Here is a 21,529-nt window from a genome sequence, read left to right as displayed (position 1 = left end):
CAATTGGACAAAGAAATAGATGTGTAGAGACTATCATTGAGTAAATTATAAGACTAAATTTAATCAATATTTAATGCAAATATCAAAAGAATTATTTAATATAGTAGAATTTTCTCAAGTATTCAATATTTTGGATTTAAGATTCAATTATCACCAATTATTATTATTTGTTGAAGATCAAGTGAAGACAATATTTTGGGGAGTTAATCAAGATTACAAAGATCAATTCTTTTATTAGAAGTTTTTTTTATTTGGTCATAAGAATGTACCAACTAAGTTTCAATGGATGATAGATCAAATTTTTTCTAGCTTGTCATTTGTTAGATGCTACATTAATGATGTTATCATTTTTAATAGTACCTCATAAGATAATGTGAGGCATTTATTATTATTTAAATAATTAAAATAATAGAGATTATACATGCATCATGAAAAATATAAATTCTTCCATGAATGATTATTATATATGGATCACATGATTATCTCACAAGATCTTGGCATACAACAAGCAAAAATAGATGCCTTATAAAAAATCTCAATACCATGTGATGTTTCATAACTTTGAATATTTTTAAGATTGACAAACTACTATTCAAAGGTTTATTAAAACTTTAATGTCATTTCCAAGCTTTTAACTATTTTCATAGATAAAGATCAATCATAGACTTGGAGTAGTAAGCAACAACATGTATTTGATACATTGAAGCAAAAGTTGGGTTCAACTCTAGTACTTAGATGTCTAGATGTAAATAGACCTTTTGAACTATATACAAATTAAAATGATGTAGGATTGGAAGCAATCTTAAGAAAAAAAGATGATGTAAGATGGAAATATGACATTTCATTTGTTTCTACAAAAAATAACAATATAGAGTCAAATTACTCATCTTATGAAGGAAAAGCTTTGGCAATAGTTTGGACTATTATTCACTTTCAACCTTACTTGTATAGTCAACATTTTATATCAATAACTAACAATCAACCTTTGAAGTGGCTTATGGAGTGAAACAAGCTTATTAACAAGCTTATTAACAAGCTTATAAGATAGATTTTGTTACTTTAAGAATACAACTTTGAGATTGTGCATTGAACAAGCATTACTAATTTGGATGTTGATGGACTTTCTTATAATTCATGTTCTTCACAAGAAGACTTAATAAGAGCTCAATGGCATGGAAATCGTAATTAAAAAGCAGTCCTAAGATGGCATACAATAATATACTTGACTTTAATATCAAGTTTCATAATTATAGTTCTTGACTAGAATTCAAATGAAAAATTGGATGAAAATCAAGTAATTAGCAATGTGTAAGAAGATCTTGTAGTCTTCCACAAGCTTGAAAAAAGAAAATTTTCTTGAACTATTTTTAACATAAGAAGAGATAGGATTAGTATTCAAATAATAAGATTTTGTTGAAACAATAATTTTTTATTTCATTTGTGACTTGATGGAATTAGATGCATAGTTCCAAGGTCAGATCAAAGAGCCTCTTAAATATACCAAATACATAAAAAACTTAGATATTTTGATGTGTGCAAGATTTATTCTATCATATGTAATTAATATTGATAGAGTGGTATCTATCAATAAATAGCCATATATATTTTTCAATGTGAAGTGTGTGATTGAATTAGATCAAGTTTTAATACTTTATCACTTCAATTGAATCTATTGTTGAATCACTTATTGTTATCTAATATAGAGCTAAATATGTATTTGTGATAGTAGAGAATCTTAACAAGTAGATTGAATTTGTGACTTTATTACAAAATTCTTCAAAATTAGAAGCTATGGCTTTTCTTAAACAAATATTGGCATGTTTTGGAATACCTATTGAAGTCTTAATAGATCAAAGAAGAGAGTTTTTTGGAAGTTTTGAAGCTTTATGTATTAAAGCATTGATAGATCATTGTATCACATCTAGAAATCATTCTAAGGTAGATGGCTTTGTTGAGCAAGTTGTTCAGAGTGTCAAATGTAGATTATGGAATATGTATTACTTCATGGAAACCATCTTAATTATGATCTAATCTTGCCATGGATTATAATGGATTATTACTTCAATAGATAAGCATCTTTGATATCTTATAGTTCTTATTAGTTGTTGTATAAACAAAAGTCTATTCTTCTCAACTTAGTACATGAGAAGTTAGCTCTAGTTGTAGACTTAGAAGATCTTGATATTTGAATTCAATGTCTATATGATCAGATAAATTTTTTTAAATAAGCCATACCTATGGCTATGGAAAACTTATCTATTACTCAACATTGTGATACTTTACAATACACTTGTATTTGTAGTCGAGCTTATTGATACTAGTTGCAAAGATTTTCTAAAGAAGATTATGTATATTTGCAATGTGAGGTGTCTACAATACTTGATGTTAAGGTAAGGCACATAATTCTATATGTAAAGAATGTATTTTTTAGTGATATTTTATTTTTAGAAGGTAAGAATCGACAAGAGTATCAAGAGCATTCAAAGAATTGTGCTTCTTGTCATCTTCCTTTTAATGACTTTATACATCTTGAATTGGTAATTGTGTCAATTGATCTTCTTTGTTTTATATGAGGTGAGAAGAAAAAGACTACTATGATACTTTTATGTGATCAATGCCAACATAGGTGGCATATGGCATATTTGACACTATTTCTTTAGACTCTTCCATTAAGAGATTGGATTTGTCCTTATTGTAAGAAGTCTTCTAGCCATGCTTCATCTCTTGATAAGAATTGAAGATTTCTTCTATTATGTGTATGACACTCTTTGGTGGTCTAATTACTACAATACTAAGTTTAGAAGAGTACAGTTTGGCATTCATATTATAGTGGCATTCATCTTCAAAAATATGTGTTTGTAGTACTAATTGATTGGAAGAGCTCTTAATCAACTAAGAAGAGTACTTGAGAGTGTGTTGGGTATACATTTGTATTTGATTTAAATTACATACTTATAATTGGTTGGTAGTATTTAATGTGTTATATGTAACAATCTTTATTTACATAACAAGTACTTTACTTGTTATAGAAATCTTCTAAAATTTGATCTTCTTCCATTAAACTTCACCGATATAGTTATCCTTGCCTCTTTCATACTTATAGTAGCAAGACTTTTTGGATTTAGCTATGAACTTGATCTAATTCTTTCTTTCAATTGCATGACTTCTTAGCACAAATTTTAAACTTTATTATTAATTGCTTCTATAGGTATTTAATTACTACTTCTATAATTGATATTAGAGATATACAAGATTTCCACCTTAAAAGTTTTGATAAGCTCATGAGGATCTACAATGGTTGCAAATCTATTTTCACTTTTTCCAAGAGTAGCATCTATAATATTTTCTTTCATTGATAACACAAAAAAATCTATAAGTCAAATTAGAAGATAATAATCCATAACCTTTAATATCAAATGAAAATTTTGACAAAGAGACGTTATCTTCTTTTTTTAAGAAAAAAATCACACTTAGGAAACTAAAAAATGAAATTGAAGGTAAGTAGTTTGCAACTTTCAAAATACAATAATAAAAGTAGAATAGTCCATTGACTTCTAAAAAAAAGATAAGAATAATAAATTAGCAATCTTGTCAAATTGTCAAAGATATGAATCTCAAAGAACCAAAATCTCAATACACTCTTGTGTAACTAAAAAAAATAGATATTTATTCAAAACTAATATATTATTGAAACTAGAATGGCTATTGATAAATTCAAGGAAACTATAATTGCAAAACAAATACATAAGAATATTGATAAAATTAAACTTTGTAGTTTTTTTTTAGTTTAAAAGGACTTATGCAAGAATTTAATTTTTTTAATGCATCTATGACTCTTGTATTATTATCTACAAAAATAATCCATATTATGACGTCTTATATTAATTCTAAGTAGTTATTATACAGTAACTTATTTATTCTAAAATATTCTATCTTTAGACTTTAATAAATTATAATAAAAAAAACTTGTAAAACAATAGATAAGGTTAAGTGTGCCAATGAGGAGACTAGAGCACCAAATATTTTTGAATATTAATTTGTATTAATAAAAAAAGAGGATAAATGATCCTAAAACAAAGAAATAAAAATATTTATCTTTTTAATATTAATAAAAACTTAAATATTTAAGACTAAGTTGTAGTGATTGAAAAAATATAATTGACATCCAACTTTAAAGTATCCACTTAACAAAGCTACATCTATATAAATTAATAATACTTTCTATATTTATGCTTTGACATATAAATTTAAATACATAGCAAAAACCATATATTCTGCTTTGTATTTATAAAAAAATTAAAAAATAAAAATTAAAGAAATATATAATTTAATTTTTAAAGAATATTAAATATTTTAAATTATAAAATTATTTATATAAAATATATATAAATATAAATATATATATATATATATATATTTAAGCATAGATCTAAAAGCACATAAATTTAAAAAATATTATAAATTATTAAATATATATATATATATATATATAATAAAAATAAAATAAAATAAAATAACAGCTTAAAAATAATCTTTTTATCTATACATGCATTATCATAAATATTTGGAAGCCTTTAAAATATTCTTAAAATTAAAATTTGATAGATCTTGTGACCAATAAATTAAAGTTAAAGTTAAGTATTTTAGCACATAAAATACATCTATATATCCTTAAATATAAATATAAATTTATTTTTTATTCATGGATTTTTTTTTATCTTTTTAGAAAACTATGTTTGACCAAAAATTATAAACATAAATGGTATTAAAGAAACTTTATATGGACATCTTATCATTAAGCTTTTGTGGCATTTTTAAAATGATATGATTAGTGCACTTTATAATTTATAATTGTTATATATTATAATAGATATTAAAATTTATATATTTTAATATTATAGAATTAATTAATATAATTTTTTAAAATATTTTAGAAATAAATCCTAAATTCTTGTATTTATTTCTTTATTATTATTATATTAAAAATATTATATAATTGTTTCATCTTTTTAATTTTCTATTAATTTTGTATAATTAATTATTAAAACCAAAATATTTTAAATAATTTAAATTTTATTAAGATATAAAATATACACCTAATTAAAGTTTTAAAGTTTGTAAAGAATATAATTTTAAAAATAACACATATTTTACATTATCAATATATCAACATGTATTAATAACGATAAAATCGAAATACTAGTATATCACAATCAAAATCTAAGAAAATTTTTAAATGATTAATTTTTTTAGTTTTAATAAATTTTTATCACAATCAAAGTCAACTACATATGCTTGGATTCTAAAAAAATTGGAATAAAATAAAATAAAAACACATTCAGATCAATTGCCAAATATGTCAACTAAAGTTCTTTGAAACAATTATAGAAAATTGGCAATTTTATTATTTAAAAAAGATTACCCCTATTTTTTTTTTTTTAAATCATATGATTGTATTTTTGTAAAAATGTCATTTCATCCACAAATAAATAAATTATCACTAAGATTTTTACACGGAATTCCTTCATGCTTTGAAAGTCAATGGAATATCCATTTGAAAGCATTTCTATGTGCATGTCATGCTAATAGACTTCAGGTGAGAACAATTATCAAACAAGGCAAGTTCCCTTTGTATGTATGATACAAGACATTAAGGCCCACCAAGTCCACTTCTCTTTTGAGTGATTATCAACTGTAAGACAATGATGATAAGAAGATAAGATTTGACATGGCTCATTTTACCATTGCATCAAGTCTACATCAAACATGCCTTGAACCTACTTTTCAACAAGCCAACTATGGATGGAATAATATTAAGTTGTAGATCATGTCACAATTTTGGTTTCAAGCCTTTTAGAGTAACCTCATGGAGAAGATACAAGATAGGATACTTATCAACAGAGTCCCTTAGATTTCTCACCACTGTGATGATTAGATCAATTCTTACTTTGAGAAAGCAATTTGAACCATACAGAAGCAAGGGTAGAAATTTCAGTGTCAAGAACTCATCTATCCAATGGCAATCCAAGCAACGTATATTGGGTGAAACACAACTCACTTCAAACTAACTTTCATTTGAAGATTCAGGAAATGCATAGAACTTGTCTTCAAGAATCACTTTTGCTGCAAATAGGAACTTTTGCATCTGGCAAAACTACAAACACAATAGAGATAGGGGCTACTGAAACAGGAGAGAAGTTCTCTCTTACAATTGGCTCCATGTTTGGAAGATCTCCAGTTGATGTTAATTCAAGCGGTACTCCATTCAACACAGCAGTTTGGCTATGAAGGTCCTTGTGCTGAGGAGTCAAATGATACTCAGATCTCGTAACTAGAGCTTTGGAAGTCTTGAAGCTTTTGGGTATGAGGGAATACTTGGGATTCTTGCCGCCTTGTGACTTTGGTTCATCTTTCGAATGTGATAAGAGGTTAGCAGCGACACTCACCGTGAAGTTTGATAGGTTTATCAGTAGTAATGTAAGACCACCCTGCACAGACGAGTATGTGCCAATCAGGTCATGTAGAATTGTCAGATAAGGTAATATTTGGAATGAAAGATACGTGAATTAGGAAAAGTCTAGGCAATGAAAGCAAGCGCTGCCATAAAAATCACCCGAAGATGTTCAATTAGGCGTTATATCTAGTGACATGCATGCGAGTTCATCTAAGCAGGTAACTAAGCTGAAGCTAGAAATGTACGTTACGCAAATCCAAAACCACTACCGTAGTTGAAGTAACTCGTAACAAGTAGGTTGTGCAACTAAAAAACATGAACATATCATTAAGCGTCTTTCGTACCGTAGTGGTCCCTTGTTGGCAATGTGAATATGTTCTCAATTGGGGATAACCATCCACTGTTGTTGTTAATACTCTGCTCCCCATCATACGTTTCCACAAAAGAGCACTGCAGCAAATGTTTTACAAACCTGTTAAGATCAACCTCACCGAGACCTCGAACGCAAAAGAACATGATGACAGTCAGCCTATCGGACATCCAACATTAGCTTCGTGCAATCTGCACAGTATCTTTTGGCTATTTGGATGCTCCGAAGCAGTCAAACCCAAGTCTTTATATGTTTGTTGCAAATTGTTTACAAACAACCATTACTCGTCGACCAGGCAAATGAAAAAGTGCAAAATATATTCACCTGTACATATCTGGATTCGGCCGAAAAGTTGTCGTATTGAGTAGACCATAGTTACCGCCGATTAAACTTTGGCGACAGTAAGCCTTGTTATTAAAGGAAGCAGCCATTGCCAATTGATCCAAGTACCTGCTCGGTACAATGCATCTCACTAGGAATCATAAAGCATGAACTTGAATCCCTGATAAAATCTTCCAATTAAGAACTTGTTTTCTAACAAAACTAGGTATAAATAGAATATGTAACACAACTCTAGTCCCATGACAAGTTACCGATCTCTTTTTGTGTCGGATTCCTGATCTACCCGGGGATACATGGATTGAAATGGTCTTTCCACAGCGACATGATTCAGCACCTCTGAAAGAGTTCCTGTTGCAGCCCTCTTCGGAGTTGAAAAGCTAGGTGGATGGATGAACTTACCAGAAGCTGAAAACAAAAGCATCAGTAACAAGGTGGTGGCCACTGTTGTAAGCTCCACCTGCTTCACCCACCCAAGCTGATGGTGAAGGATCTAAAGTTTGAAGAATATCTCGAACTGCACGGAAATTACCTAATTCGTTGTCTAAGTAAGAAGGATTAAGTATCTTGTCCACCAGATCACCGCTTACTCCTGTGTCAAGAGGCATAGTTAGATTGTCATGCGCTTTTTGGCAAAAAGTTAGGTAACATCTTTGGGTTGTCTGCAGAAACCTTTTTGTACATTAAGCATGATAAGCCGGTACCGACGTGACGTATTTACTAGGATTAGAAACGAAGAGATCATATACCCAATCAATTGAGGGAACTTGATAACTCAGTCAGAGCAAGCGAGAAGACCTGGCCCAAGATTATAAATATGCCGCGTAAACACGTCCACAACGCCGGGACCTGAGGCATTGAGGAATGCAGTATCCCACTGACCCTCGAGGAATCCATCAGGTGCAACTACCAATGGCCGCCGATCAAAATCTACGTAAAGAGTATCTATGATAAAGCGAAGCTCTCTCATATCTTCTGCATACTGTTGAGCTGAAATGGTCGTCCCAACACCATTTCCACTGAGCTCGTTTCCTGCAATTGCAGTGTTAATTTGTGACCGTCAATTTCAGAACTCACTTCACATCTACCTTACAACAATAATAGCTGCTTGCTTAATCTAAAGCCATCGACGAATAGATCCTGAACGATCTGAAAAGATTTTTTTTGAGTATTATAAAAAATGTGTGAAAGAGAACGCAAACCGAAAATCTAACAAAGCAGTGTGTTACCCAATTCCCATGCCTCTACTTGAATGCCTTGCTGAATTGAAAACTCAATAAGGCTCCGAGCATTGGATGAATCCCAAGGACCCCAACCATCTCCTACTTGGAGGCGATTATATAAAGCATTCAGTCCAAAAGCGACCAAAGTTCTGCAAAATATGCACCAACCAAATCTTAAATCTCCCTTCAGCGTAAATAGGCTCTGCAGATGAGCGTCCTTCGATTATGAACTCAAGTTGTAGTTTCATTTTTTTGAGCTTGAAATAAGCACCCAGAAAAATACAATGTGAGTACTCACAATAAACATACACCGTTGTCAATAATTAGCATGCACATGCTTGGCTAGTTACTATCAATTCATGAACCAATGCATCCAAAGACAAATGTTGAATCCTAAATTCAGAAAAGACACTTTCAGAATTGTGTTTTCTATGCAGACCACGGCAACCAATAAAATCAAGAGTGATCATACCCAGATTTTGCAAATAAATTATTGAGAGCAATCCATCGGTTCATGGACAAACATCCTTCTCGAAATCCAAACATATATGTTTCGTCTTTCGCTATTGGCAGACATGACTCTTCAGAGTTTAATCCTATTTCGTAGACAATGTGATCTTGCAGGGTACCACCAAGTCGGATACGGAAGGGATATAATGCTGTACCCTCAAATCATCAGAAAGAAGTAATCGAGGAGGTGAGTTAGCTGGGGCTTGGAATGTCAGATGACGAAGATGCGAGATAAAGTTAGAAAAAATACATACGTTTCGGTAGTTCGTCAAAGCACATGCGATTTCGACTTTATGTTCACCAACTGCACCGCATGCTTGTTGAGATGAAATATACCATTATCATGTATTTAAATATACGGTTGCATATTGAGAAGAAAATTTCATACCGAAAATGGTAAGGAGAAAAAATCGTACCTTTGAGAAACTTCTCAAGCAAAGGATTATCAAGATCCTGCAGGATCGTCACAGAAAGAGGAGCGTCATGAAACAAAAGTTAGCAATCTGTCAACATGGCATGGTGATTGAATGCAATTTGCAAATCATTTAAACTTAACCATCATGATTTGTGACTTCTAATCGTGGCATCATTTGTCATAAAGCAAGAAGGATACGAATGACAAGTCAAGGCCGTTTCGATGCAGGAAGCTCGTTAGACCGTAGAGACAAGATAGGTAAACAAACTAAAGGAAGGTTACGGTATCTAATATCTTAACATAAGACCTTATTTTGCCTTCAAGGAAGTGACCTTATGCACTTCTTGAGAAATAGTGAGTTGGCGTCATGAAATCGGTCGATTAGGCAGTTGGTGGAGCCCTCAAAAATGTGTCGAGGATTTCTCTAACTAATGGTTGGGGCCGATGGTAATTTAGTAAGGGAAAGTGAGACATTTTACAAAGCCGAATATATGTAGAGGACAGGCTCGCATCTGCCAGTGTCCATGTGCGAGGAGGAACCAGTAGTTTCAGATGAAGGATGACGAAATGCCGGTGCATCAAAGTGAGAGCAAAAGAGAGAAAGCTAGGAGGATTCGATCTGTTCTACCTAATGATGTACTTATGTCACTTCTTCTGCACCGGCAAGAGTCGGATAAGTTACAGTTAGTCTTCGCTTGATTATAGGTATGGCAGTAATATTCTTGTGATTGTAGGATATCCAAAAAGAAAATTGCGAAAAATTTCGACTATCCATACGGACTAATTGACGACTTGGTTTCGTATAAAACGTACGTTCGCCTTTATCTTCCAAACCTCATATCCAATAATACTGTCCAATTTAATCGTGCTCGAGATACAGACTTCACTTCAGATGCGGGCAGGAACTGCAGACATCGCTAAATGGAAATAATTGGCATTTTTTTTTTTTTTTTTTTTTTTTTGTTTTCCCACAAAGTTTGCAGGTGATCCAACAGTAGAGTGTAATACAAGCCGAAGAATTCGATAAAAACAGCATCAGTGGCAATACATGATGGTGACGATTGGGGCTTAGTCGAAATGATAATACAGCCAGAAGACAAGACGAATTGAAGAGCCTGAGCTTTGAACTTTGACTCACGAGGTTGAGAAGCGAGGCTTGACCCCAGGCACAAGTGCCATAGTCGCATTTGTCAGGAGGCCACCAGTCCAATGTTGCACACAAAAATGCCTCATCCGTAGTGGCCAGGAGAGAGCTGGCGTCCACGTCAACCGTGAGAACATTGTCTTCGTCTTCCGCACATACTCGGGTAATATTAGAACAACTATGCGATGTGGACACAGACAGGAGCATGGACGACAACAGCAGGCACAGAAGTAGTGCCGCCATTGATGCACACACTCGTACTAGTTCCCAATCCTCGTTTTTCACATGGATGTCCACGGCCTCATTTATACTGCAGTGCAAATTGCCGAGCTGCACGACACTCAAAATTCTTGAAAACGCGTCGACGTAAGCTCCCCTCTCCTCCGCAGACAATTACGAATCCTTCGACAGCATCTTTCCCGATTATTCACCAGCCGAGAGCAATATGTTGCTCCAACCGCAGAAACATCTTGATCGTTCTTTCCCTCTACTCAATTACCTCTATGCAGAAGACTGTGCCATGCTACTGCAATTACAAACTGACAGTCGCTTCTAATCACGAAGCCATAAGTGCCTCAATAACGCAGTTCCTTGAAGTCGATACAATCTGAGGAAGAGCAGTAAACCAGCTCCCCTAAACAAGTGACCACCTGCACTCATAGTCTCCTTCTCAACGGAGGAAGCGAAGCTAATAGGTGCTAGAATCAGTTTGATCGTGTGTCTAAACTCAGAATCTTAATTCTGTCTGCGTGATCCTCCATGTCCCATTCAATCTCCCAAGCTTACAGTGGAGACGCGGAGCAGACCTCCATTCGGAAGTGAAGTGCTAGCTGCCATTCTCAGCAGTAATGGAGCAGAGCGTTGGGATCCTATGGCCGTGGGAGGAAGACGAAGTCAGCAGGATACCAAGGGTGGGGACGATGACCGTGGAGACAGAGTGAGAGGGACTGTCCCAGGGAGTTTTCTTCTTGTTGCCAGCTAGGCTGCATTATAAGTCACTATCGCTGGTAAGCTGGATCCTTGAAATTGCACCTAACTCGTGATTACTCCATCTTACAATTTAAGTGCTAATTCTTATTTACACTGCAACAGAGCTGTCTCACTATTATGCCACCCATTCAATATAATTTCTGCAAATTTTAAAAAGAGAAAAGAAAAAGCAAAACAAAGTTAGTCATAATGAATACAATTTGATAACCAAAGCATCTTTTGATAGGTCATTGTATTAATCTCATGTTTACATCTCTTATAATGCAAGTTCATTCTAGTTGAATATTACAAAATTTACCAAAAATAATTATCTTTCAAATAATTTTTGGGTTTTTTAATAATGTGATGTGAAGAAATTGTTAATCATGAGATGTATGGTAGAACAAACTAAGAGGGGAAAACTACAATAACAATAACAATAATAAATATTCTATTTTTTTATGTTATTCTTTGATATAATGTATAAGAAAATATTTTGAAATGATCATACTTTTATGAGCATTAAAGGTTGTCCTATAACCACATGAATTTATTTTATTATAATTAGTACTACTTTACAATCAAATGATTTTCTAAGTCCACCATGATGATGGAAAAATGTAAGAACTCTAAATTTACTACAATTTATCAATATATTAAAATAATTTTCTGTTATTTACATCTTTCCTTATGATTTCTGAAATAAACTTTACATTGGTATTGTGATTTTTGAGACACACAACATTTTACTAGTAAAGATCACTATTAAGAATCAGATCATAAAATCTCAAAACAAATGAACAAATTATGTGATATGCAATGCAAAATGTAACTATCTTGGTATCAAGTCATGTGGGAACATTTGAAAATTTTTCAAAAAAACATTTTTGCAAGAGTGTGGTAAGCATGAATTGAACATGCAACCTTCAAATATTTAGTCTAATGCTCTCCTAATTAAGACAAATATTCCATTGGGAGTAAATAAATAGCAAATATAATATGCATGTACTTTGCAAACAACCATTGTTGTAGTACAAAGAATTTACCTCAACAAAGTGTTGGGCCTCTAATTGCCCCTAATTGCTCAAACAAGTTGCAATTTTATAAAACAAAAATCTTATTTGTAGCTTGTCCTTACAAAGACATTTATATCAAATATACAAGTCTAAAATGCATAAGAATTTCCAAGATATGACTAAATATCCTAAAACCACTTCTATTTTTATGGAAATTCCTTCCAAATATATATTATCTTATAACTTTCAATCTATCTATTGTTGTATTATATGTTTTCTTGCTTGAGAATGCACCAAGCACCTAGCTATGGAAGATAAGTAGAAATGCAACAATAATCCTATTAAGTCTAATTGAATCTTAAATAAACTTTAAATAAACCATAATAATCTTAATCAAACTTGAAACAAATCAAAATAAATTTAATAGAAGTTATAAAAGAAACACAAAGAAGTCCTAAACTAATCTCAAAAAAAATAAAAAATAAATCTTAAAGAAGTATAAAAATAAACCTTTAAAGAAATAATAATAATCTTAAAGAAATATTAAAAATAAAAAAATTAAAGAAAAATAAAATAATTCTAAAGACATGTTAATAATAAAAAAACCTAATTAAATCTTAACCAAATCCTAGATCATATCTTAATTAAAATTCTAATGAAATCCTAAATCCTAGTCAAATCCTAAGTAAATCCTAATCAAACTTTAAATCTTAAACAAACTCTTAATAAATATTATAGTGGATTGAATCTTCAACAACTAATGATTGAATTGTTAATATTACCTCAAATTTCGTAAACTTCTTAATAACTTAGTTAAAAAAAGTATAAGAAAGATGAAATTGATCACACTTATTAATTGAGAAAAATGCAAGATAATCCAATTGGGTATTGAAGGGCTTCCTACTCCAACCTAAATGCTAAACTTTTAGTGTCAATATCTCCTTCTTGAATTATTGAATTGCTCTCAAATTTCATCTAAATGTTAGAAATTAAGTCTAATATTCATATAAAAAAAAAATTTACTTCAATGCTATTGACAAGTTACTAAAGATCTTAGCAATACTCACTGACCCTCAAACTCCAATTTTTGAGACCTCAATCCACAAAAACCATTATATACTTCAATCTAATTATTTAATTGATTCCAAAATTTGCATACACATTTATAACTAGCATACCAATACATTGCTCAATTTTTACCTATGTACATACTACAAAACTTAAGAAATCTTTAAATTTATAAATATATTTTTATTTCTCAAACCTTCATCCTACCAAGAATATTATTAACTTTAAAAATCCCTCAAAATCTCAATATTGATTCAAATGACATGAAACTAATGCTTAATTTTTTTTTTTTAAGTTTATTCTCAAATTCCACTCTCTAATCTCTAAAAGGACTTTGAAGTCATATTTTGAATGCATTTTTGTACTTTGGAGTTTGATTTTGTTCCTAGTTGACAATCAATTGTGAACCAAAATAAATCCCCACTAGTTGGAAGGCTAGTCTAATTTATAATAATTAAATTATCTAAATATTTTGATAATTATTAATTAGTTTTTTTATTTGATGCTCAAATTTTTTAATAATATACTAGTTTTTAAATAAAACAACCATCTATTATTTTAAATAAAACAACTACCTTAGTAGGTGATCCCATCCAATTCACAACTATTAATTAACTTATGAATAATTAAATAAATAATTCTTCTTACTTATTCAGATAATTTAATCAATTTAATAAATTAAATTCACACTCAAGCAATCACAATCCACAATACAAGCCATACAATAATACTAATACCATATTCAATTAAGAGATTATTATTTTTTTTATTTTTTTATTTCTTATTATTTAATTTTTAATAAAAATTCATCTAAATTAAATCTTCTTCTAATAATTTTTCATCTATGAATAAATTTTCATGCACAAATGAGAAATCAACTAATTCAATCAAGTTCCATCCACCATTTATTATCAATTTTTAAAATTCATCTTTAATTGAAATTCTATTCGGATTGGTTCATCTGACAAATTCTAATTCAATGTAATGCTAATTAACTTCTTCTTAACCTAGAATCCTTGACAACTTGAATATCATTAGTCACCTTTTGATTATAATCGGTTTGAAGAGTCCTAGTCCACATTGCTCCTTCTTCCTTAATGGCTAGATTGTGAATCTTCTCGCAATTCTATAGTCAAATGGATTTTGAACAATAAGATGCACACTTTATCGAGTTGCAGCATATCCTTCTCCAACTTGTTCTTGTTGTATAAGAAGGACCTCACCTCAGCCATAAGGCCTCAAAAGAATTTGCAGCTAGTCAATTTGTGAACCACTTTTGATCCTCCACAATTGCTTGGTCGATGGCTTTCAATCTTCTGCTATGCCTTCATGTGGCCTTCAGTAGCTTCCAAAGTTTGTATTACAACTTAGGTCCTACTCAATGATCTTACACGACAATGTTGACTATGAAGACATTGATTGAGGGCTAATATATAATATCAAGGACCCTTCAATGCTTTATTAGAAGAAATCCTTACATGAGCTTGAATGCATATTGGCAACCATCAGTCAAGTAGCATCGCAAGAGGTTGTTGTGGCTGTGGCTCCAATAAAAGATCCTGAACTTATTAATTTAGCATAGCATGCTCTTGTGAATATGACCACTATTTCTACAACCTAGCTATATTGCCGCCTATTACATGCTCTTGTGAATATGACCACTATTTCTACAACCTAGCTATATTGCTGCCTATTACATGCTCTTGTGAATATGACCACTATTTCTACAACCTAGCTATGTTGCCCCCTATTACATCGATGACTATGTTAATCGACATCCTCCTAGTAGTTTAAAATTGATCCTTTAAAAGGTGGTCCGTTACAACTAGCAAATCCTATATAGCTTGTAATCGGAGAAGGTGTAGGTTACAGCTTAGCTATTTTTCTTCTTCAAAAACTAGTGTTGATATGTTCGTGACTCGATCTAACTTCTAGCAATATTGTTGCATTCTATTTTGTCCAATATGGCCAAGCAAGCACCTCCAACATCTAGAGCTTTTCACCGCACTAAGATTGTTGCAATGAAAAATCTTCTGATGATCGGCAACAATGTCTATCAACTGCCTACAATATAGTTTTATTGCCATTAACGGCGAACAAGCAAGAAGAACCCCCACAAGAGATCAGAATACTATCGCCACCGGTAACAACTCCAAACTATAAATCAATCAAGGAAAAAAAATAATGCATAGCACAGCCGCACATCAAAAAGAAGAGACAATTGCTGATTCTAAGTGAGCCTCTACACCATTGAGCCATACCATGAGCTAACCGCAATCGCCATCGTGCCTTCGTTGATCTTTGCTATCTTAAGGCGCTATCATCAATAATTGCGCTAAACTCCAATCCAGCACCACTTGAGAACTTATAATGCCACTTGTACAATTCTCCAGCCTCCACACGACACTTGCATGGAAAGAACCTTTCACACCGCAAAATCAAGCCGAGGTTGCTAATCTATCAACCGCAAGATCACCAACGTCAACCTTGGCATTACGCTGCTGATGCACAGTGCGTATGAAAAAAAATACAAGACTTGTTGGCTCTTGAAATGTTGCAATGCAGTACCTCTCCGCGCTTCTTCTACCGCACGTCAGCTTACACTACCACACCATGCTACGGTTGCTACAACACCCGTAAGTCCAAACCAAAAACACAGTCTAGAATGCCACTTGATGAAGACACGCAGAGAGATAAATCGAAACCAAGAGGATAAGGCATAGCTGCACCGCAGCACTCCAATCGAGCAAAAACAAAATAGAAAGAGGAAAAATACTGCATCGGAGTACCTCTACTACGTGAAAGAAATGGATTTTTTTTTTTAAAATGCTTGGAGCTTGTGAAGACGTGAAGAAAAAAACCAAAAAAAACCAGAGAATGAGGGATCTAGTAGCCGGACCCCTATCGATGAGGGAATTGCTGCCATTTAAGGGCAGCCTCTTGCTACCCTGATCATCTTTTAATTTAATTAATTAATTAATTAATTTTCTTTTCTTTCTTTTTTTTTCTGCCTTCTTTCTCTTTTCCTTTTTTTTTTCTTCTTTTTTCTTATTTTTTTCTATTCTTTTGATCTTTTTATTTATTTTATTTTTATATATTTTTTATTTTTTAATAACACATATATATGAGATTTTTTTTCCTTTTGACCATGAGGGCTACTCCCATTGGCCATCATCTACTGTTAACTTAAAAAAAAAAAAAAAAAAAAAAAAAATCATCTTTGAAATATGTCTTAATAAATTCTATCTTAGGTTGCATATCGGCTATGAGCAATCTATTTTCTATTTTTTCCTAAAACATCTGCTTTGAACTTACAAAATTTGTGATTTTAAGCATAATAAGTGCATTTTTTGTACTAAATATTCAAGTGTGTTAATTCAATGACTCACATATGGTGACCATCTAAGGTAAACTCAAATAGATAGAGAATCTAAAATTTTTGCTTTGAAGATAAGTTCTTATCTAAAGTTAGGCATATTGGATTTCATATTCTAACAAGACTATTTTAGTAGTGCTATAGCATCAAAGTAAAAATACTCACATAAAAGATCGCACTTAGTATTGGTACACTCCTATTTTCTAATGCTACTTCTCTTGAGTTAAAAGACTATCGAAGAAATTAGTCTACTTAATAAAGTAAAATAAGATAATTATATGGATTAAGATAAAATAAAATAAAATACTTCAATAAAAAAAATCTAAAAGTTGATGCTATATAATTCTTATCCAAAGAGAAGAATTTAACTTACAAGCCATGAGGCCTGTATATCCTCTAAGTTGCATAAGTTGGCCACTTTCCTGCTATAACATTAGCTCATATGGATAGCTATCTTTGTAGATCAAATTCAAATTTAGGCCAACTCTTACATAACCACTTTTATTGCCAACTACCTACTAATATGAGGATGATAACTAATTCCAAGCCATTTTCAAATCCAACATAATATTTTTTTTTCCATAAGATTTATTAGTTCTTAATAAGTAAAAAGAATAATATTCTAATAGAACTAAAAACCATATAAAGAATAATTCTTATTTTTTTGATAAATTAAGATCTCTATTTTTTTGATAAAAATCAAGTTTGACTAAGTTGTTTAGCTAGATTCTTATTCATTTATGTAAATAGAGAGTATAATTGTTCTTTCTATGAAATAAATTTCTCACATTTTATACTCTTTATATCTATTTTTAAATATTTTTTTTAGAAATAGTTTATCATTTAATATTTTTAACTATAAAGAGTGGTTATCAAACACTTCTTTGATATGATAAGGTTCTAACCAAAGAGCATAAAATTTGCTAGGAAAATATATTCTCTTGGCATCTTATAATAATATTAACATCTCTGGCTATAAGACCCTCTTCTTGTATTTTTTATCAAAAGCAATTATTTTCCTTCTTTGCATTGCTTCTATATGTTGAGTTCCAAACTTTCAAATTTCATCAAAGCCTTTCAATTATTTTAATCTATCCCTCAAAGATTTTTAGATGGTTAATCTATTATCTATTCCTATCTTTAAAAAATTGATCTTAAATTCTATTGGTAGTATAGTTTCTACTCCATATATTAAAGTAAAAAGAGTGGCCTTGGTTGTGACCTTGTAGGTTGTACAATAAGTCTATAAAGGTGCTCGTAATTTTGTGTCTCAAATCCTCTTTGAATCTTAAATTTTTTCCTTTAGGATATTTATTAAGAATTGATTTATTCTTTTTGTATGATCATTAGTTTGTTGATGATAAGGAATAGTTATAAAATGGTTTATATTAAACCTATTAATCATCTCTTCTATCACATTGTTTAAGAATTGTGTTCTTTGATCACTAATCAAGATTTTAAAACAACCAAATTATGTAATGATTTGCTCATACATAAAATGAGTCACATAGATAGCATGATTGATTTTGACAGCTCTGAATTCAATCCATTTTGTTAGATATTCTATAGCTATTACTATGTACTTCATCCTTCTTGAAGAATTAGGATGAATTTTTCTTATATAATCGATTCTCCATTTTTTGAAGGAAACCAAAGGTAAGGATATGTAAAAAAGAAGTGCCATGTGAAAATTATTTTTTACTTAATGTTAATAAGTGTCACATCTTTTAGCATAATCAGGTATATTTTGAAATATAGTAGGATAATTTTACTTGGTTCTCATTACCTTTTGAGCCATCAGTCTATCCAAGAAGTGTTTTCCATATGTGCTATCCTGGCATAGCATTAATAATGGCTACTATATTACTAGCCACTATACATTGTCTGAGTAGACCATCTACTCTTTAATGATATAATCATTTTGTTATGATAGCAAAATGAGTGCTATTAATTCTAAACTTATATCATTTATGCTTAGACAATTTGTTTGGAAACTAATTAGAATTTAAAATTTTTGCAATGTAGTTGTATCAAGTAAGATAGATAGAAATGATAAAAAAAAAAAAGATTCATCTACAAAGTTATTATTAATAGGAGTAGGGCTTAATTTTCTTTCTAACCTTGAAAGATGATCGGCTTGATTATGTAATTTTTGAGGTTTATATTCCACCTTGTAGTCAAATTTTTTCAATAATAATATCCATTGAACTATATGACAATTCAAATCTATTTTATTGACTAAGTATTTGATAGCCATATGGTCAACAAAAAATACGATAGAATTTAATAAAAAATAATGTCAAAATTTCTTTACAAAAAAGACCATGATTAAGCATTTGTTTTTTAGTAGTACTATTATTTTTTTCTTTTGTATCTAACTTTTTGCTAGAAAATGCAATAGAATAATCTTTATGCCTACTTTTTGTTGATTGATATAATGTACTATATCTGCTATGGATGAAGCATCTTAATAGATATAGAAAGAATGATGTCAATTAGATAGTTTTAAAATGGAGTATGAGTTTAATATTATTTTTATCCAATCAAAGGCATCTTGACATTCTTTTGTCCATTCAAACATAACCAACTTCCTTTTGAGGTTGGTAATAGATGAAGTTTTTGTGGCATAGTCAAGAATTAATTTCTAGTACCATCCAAGATGTCCTAAGATCCTTTCTAACCTCTTAATATTTGTAGAAGGTTGGATTTTGACTATGACCTTTATTTTTTCTAGGTCGATTTTTCTTCCCTCTTTAAAAACCACATAATCCAACAAAATCTCATGCTAGAGTGCTAAGTATATTTTGTCAGAATTTAAAACAATTCTTATTTTTCTACACCTTTCTAAGATTTCTTCTACATACTCTAAATGGTCTTTGATATTGGATTGGGTACTAAAATCATCTATGAATATAATCATAGATTTGTATAGCAAATCCAAAAAGACAATGGTCATGCCTCATTTCAAGGCAAAAGAGGCATTATAAAGTCCAAAAGATATGACCAAAAAAATGAAAGCATTCCAAAGAGTGGTAAAAGCCATTTGATGGCAATCTTTTGAGACTATAGAAATTTGATTATTATCCAAATATCCATCTATAAATATGTAGGTTTTGTAACTTGCTACTTCATCTAAAATATTATTAATGAAATGAAGGAAAAAATGGTCTTTTTGAAAAGGCTTATTTAATTTTTTATAATCTATGCATATTCTTTATTTACCATTCTTTTTCTTCACAAAAATCATAAAAAAAACTCAATATATTATTTCTACTAGCTTAATAAAACCAACTTGTAACATTTTTTTAACTCACTTTTAATAATCAATTGGAGTTGAAGGTTCATACATCTTTTTTATTGTTTAATTTCTTTGGCATCAAAAAAAAATATGTGGTATTGAGCCAATTCAAGTTGTATATCCCTCAAATTCTTATAGGACCATACTAAAACATCTTGATATTTCATGATCAAATCATAATATCTAGTCACATCATCTTGATTCAAATGAATTCTAATTTTAATGTTCTTAGATTCTTTTTCTTCATGAAAAAAAACTATAAGTTTCCATTGAGATTCTCATATTAGAAATTTTTTTGAAGAATTTTTATACCAATCACTAGGTAAAGGAGGGTAGTTGGCGATTCCATTGCCAATAAAAATTCTTAATGAAGTGTTTTGAAATCTAAGAAGTAGAACTAACTGGTCATCTCTTTTAAGGACTTCAATTTCTTTTTCTAACATTCCATCTATATTGATGCTAAAAACTTTGATACCCTCAACTTCCATAATCTCCAATATTTCTTCCATAAAATTGAGTGATTTAAAATAACCAAAATTAGAGTCAAAATGATCATCTAATCATTATTTAAATTTTCCATTATTCTTTCAATGATAAAGATGGAGACCTAGGCATTCTATTTTCTTTGAATCTTAGTCAATTGAATTCAATATCTTTATTAAATTATCCTATTTTTAATTAATTGGATATCCTTCTAAGAGCCAATGGAATTATTTTTTTATTGATCAAATACAATTCATATAGATATTTTGGTTTTATTTTCCTATCAACCAAAAATAATGTAGGATTTGTCTCCTCTCCTGTTAACTATGGCTTTTGAATCTTTCAACCATGGCCTATCAAGCAATAAAGAAAAAGAATTATTTGGTGTATACATTTGAATGACATGATATATTAAGATATATTCTTTTTCTTCAATTTAAGTCTTATAATTTTTTATTTGATCAACTAGAATAGATAGACTTTGATTTGTCATCTTAATAACAATAGAAGATGGACAAGTGATATTCAGTCCTAGTTTTTTTATAGTTTAGAAAGGCATAATATTCAAACTACTACCACCATCTACAATGGTATAAAAAATTATTTTATACACATTAGAAACCTCAATTTTTATTACCTTCACTTCACTTTATTTAGTATAGGCATATATTTTTGCTATCATCTTAATCTTAGGCCTTCTTTGATTTCTTATGAAAATACATGTCTTATGTGCCTTTTTAACCATTGAAAAAAAAATTAATAGTTGAATAAAGGTAATATTAGCCTTAAATTTATTAAGATCATCTCATAAATTATACTATTGTGTATTGAATGCTTTGATATCCTTGAATTTATCACAGACAT

General features: G+C 30.7%; 1 protein-coding gene across 1 annotated transcript; it reads right to left on the bottom strand.

The window, feature by feature from the left end:
* Positions 1 to 6,040: 6,040 nt before the first annotated feature.
* LOC112287451 (heparanase-like protein 3) lies at positions 6,041 to 11,264 on the bottom strand. Its single transcript, XM_024530434.3, has 9 exons — positions 10,450 to 11,264; positions 9,313 to 9,349; positions 8,859 to 9,045; positions 8,393 to 8,535; positions 7,962 to 8,195; positions 7,566 to 7,755; positions 7,149 to 7,274; positions 6,799 to 6,904; positions 6,041 to 6,488 (listed from the first exon to the last, which is right to left on the bottom strand). The coding sequence occupies exons 1-9, from the start codon at positions 10,696 to 10,698 to the stop codon at positions 6,108 to 6,110; spliced, it is 1,653 nt and encodes a 550-aa protein (XP_024386202.1). The 5' UTR covers positions 10,699 to 11,264; the 3' UTR covers positions 6,041 to 6,107.
* Positions 11,265 to 21,529: the final 10,265 nt, after the last annotated feature.

The sequence above is a fragment of the Physcomitrium patens genome, chromosome 10 (assembly GCF_059467195.1).
Source record: "Physcomitrium patens ecotype Gransden chromosome 10, ASM5946719v1, whole genome shotgun sequence".
Lineage (NCBI taxonomy): Eukaryota > Viridiplantae > Streptophyta > Bryopsida > Funariales > Funariaceae > Physcomitrium > Physcomitrium patens.
Note: the sequence above shows the minus strand (reverse complement) of the source record. Positions and strands in the feature narration are given on the sequence as shown.

Bases quoted from the DNA above. Each gene is read 5' to 3' on its own strand.
- LOC112287451 (XM_024530434.3), bottom strand. From the start codon at position 10,698: ATGGCGGCACTACTTCTGTGCCTGCTGTTGTCGTCCATGCTCCTGTCT. The intron at 8,196-8,392 runs GTAACACACTGC...CTGCAATTGCAG, and splicing joins AGTAGAGGCATGGGAATTGG to GAAACGAGCTCAGTGGAAAT. The intron at 7,756-7,961 runs GTCTTCTCGCTT...CTCTTGACACAG, and splicing joins TATTTATAATCTTGGGCCAG to GAGTAAGCGGTGATCTGGTG.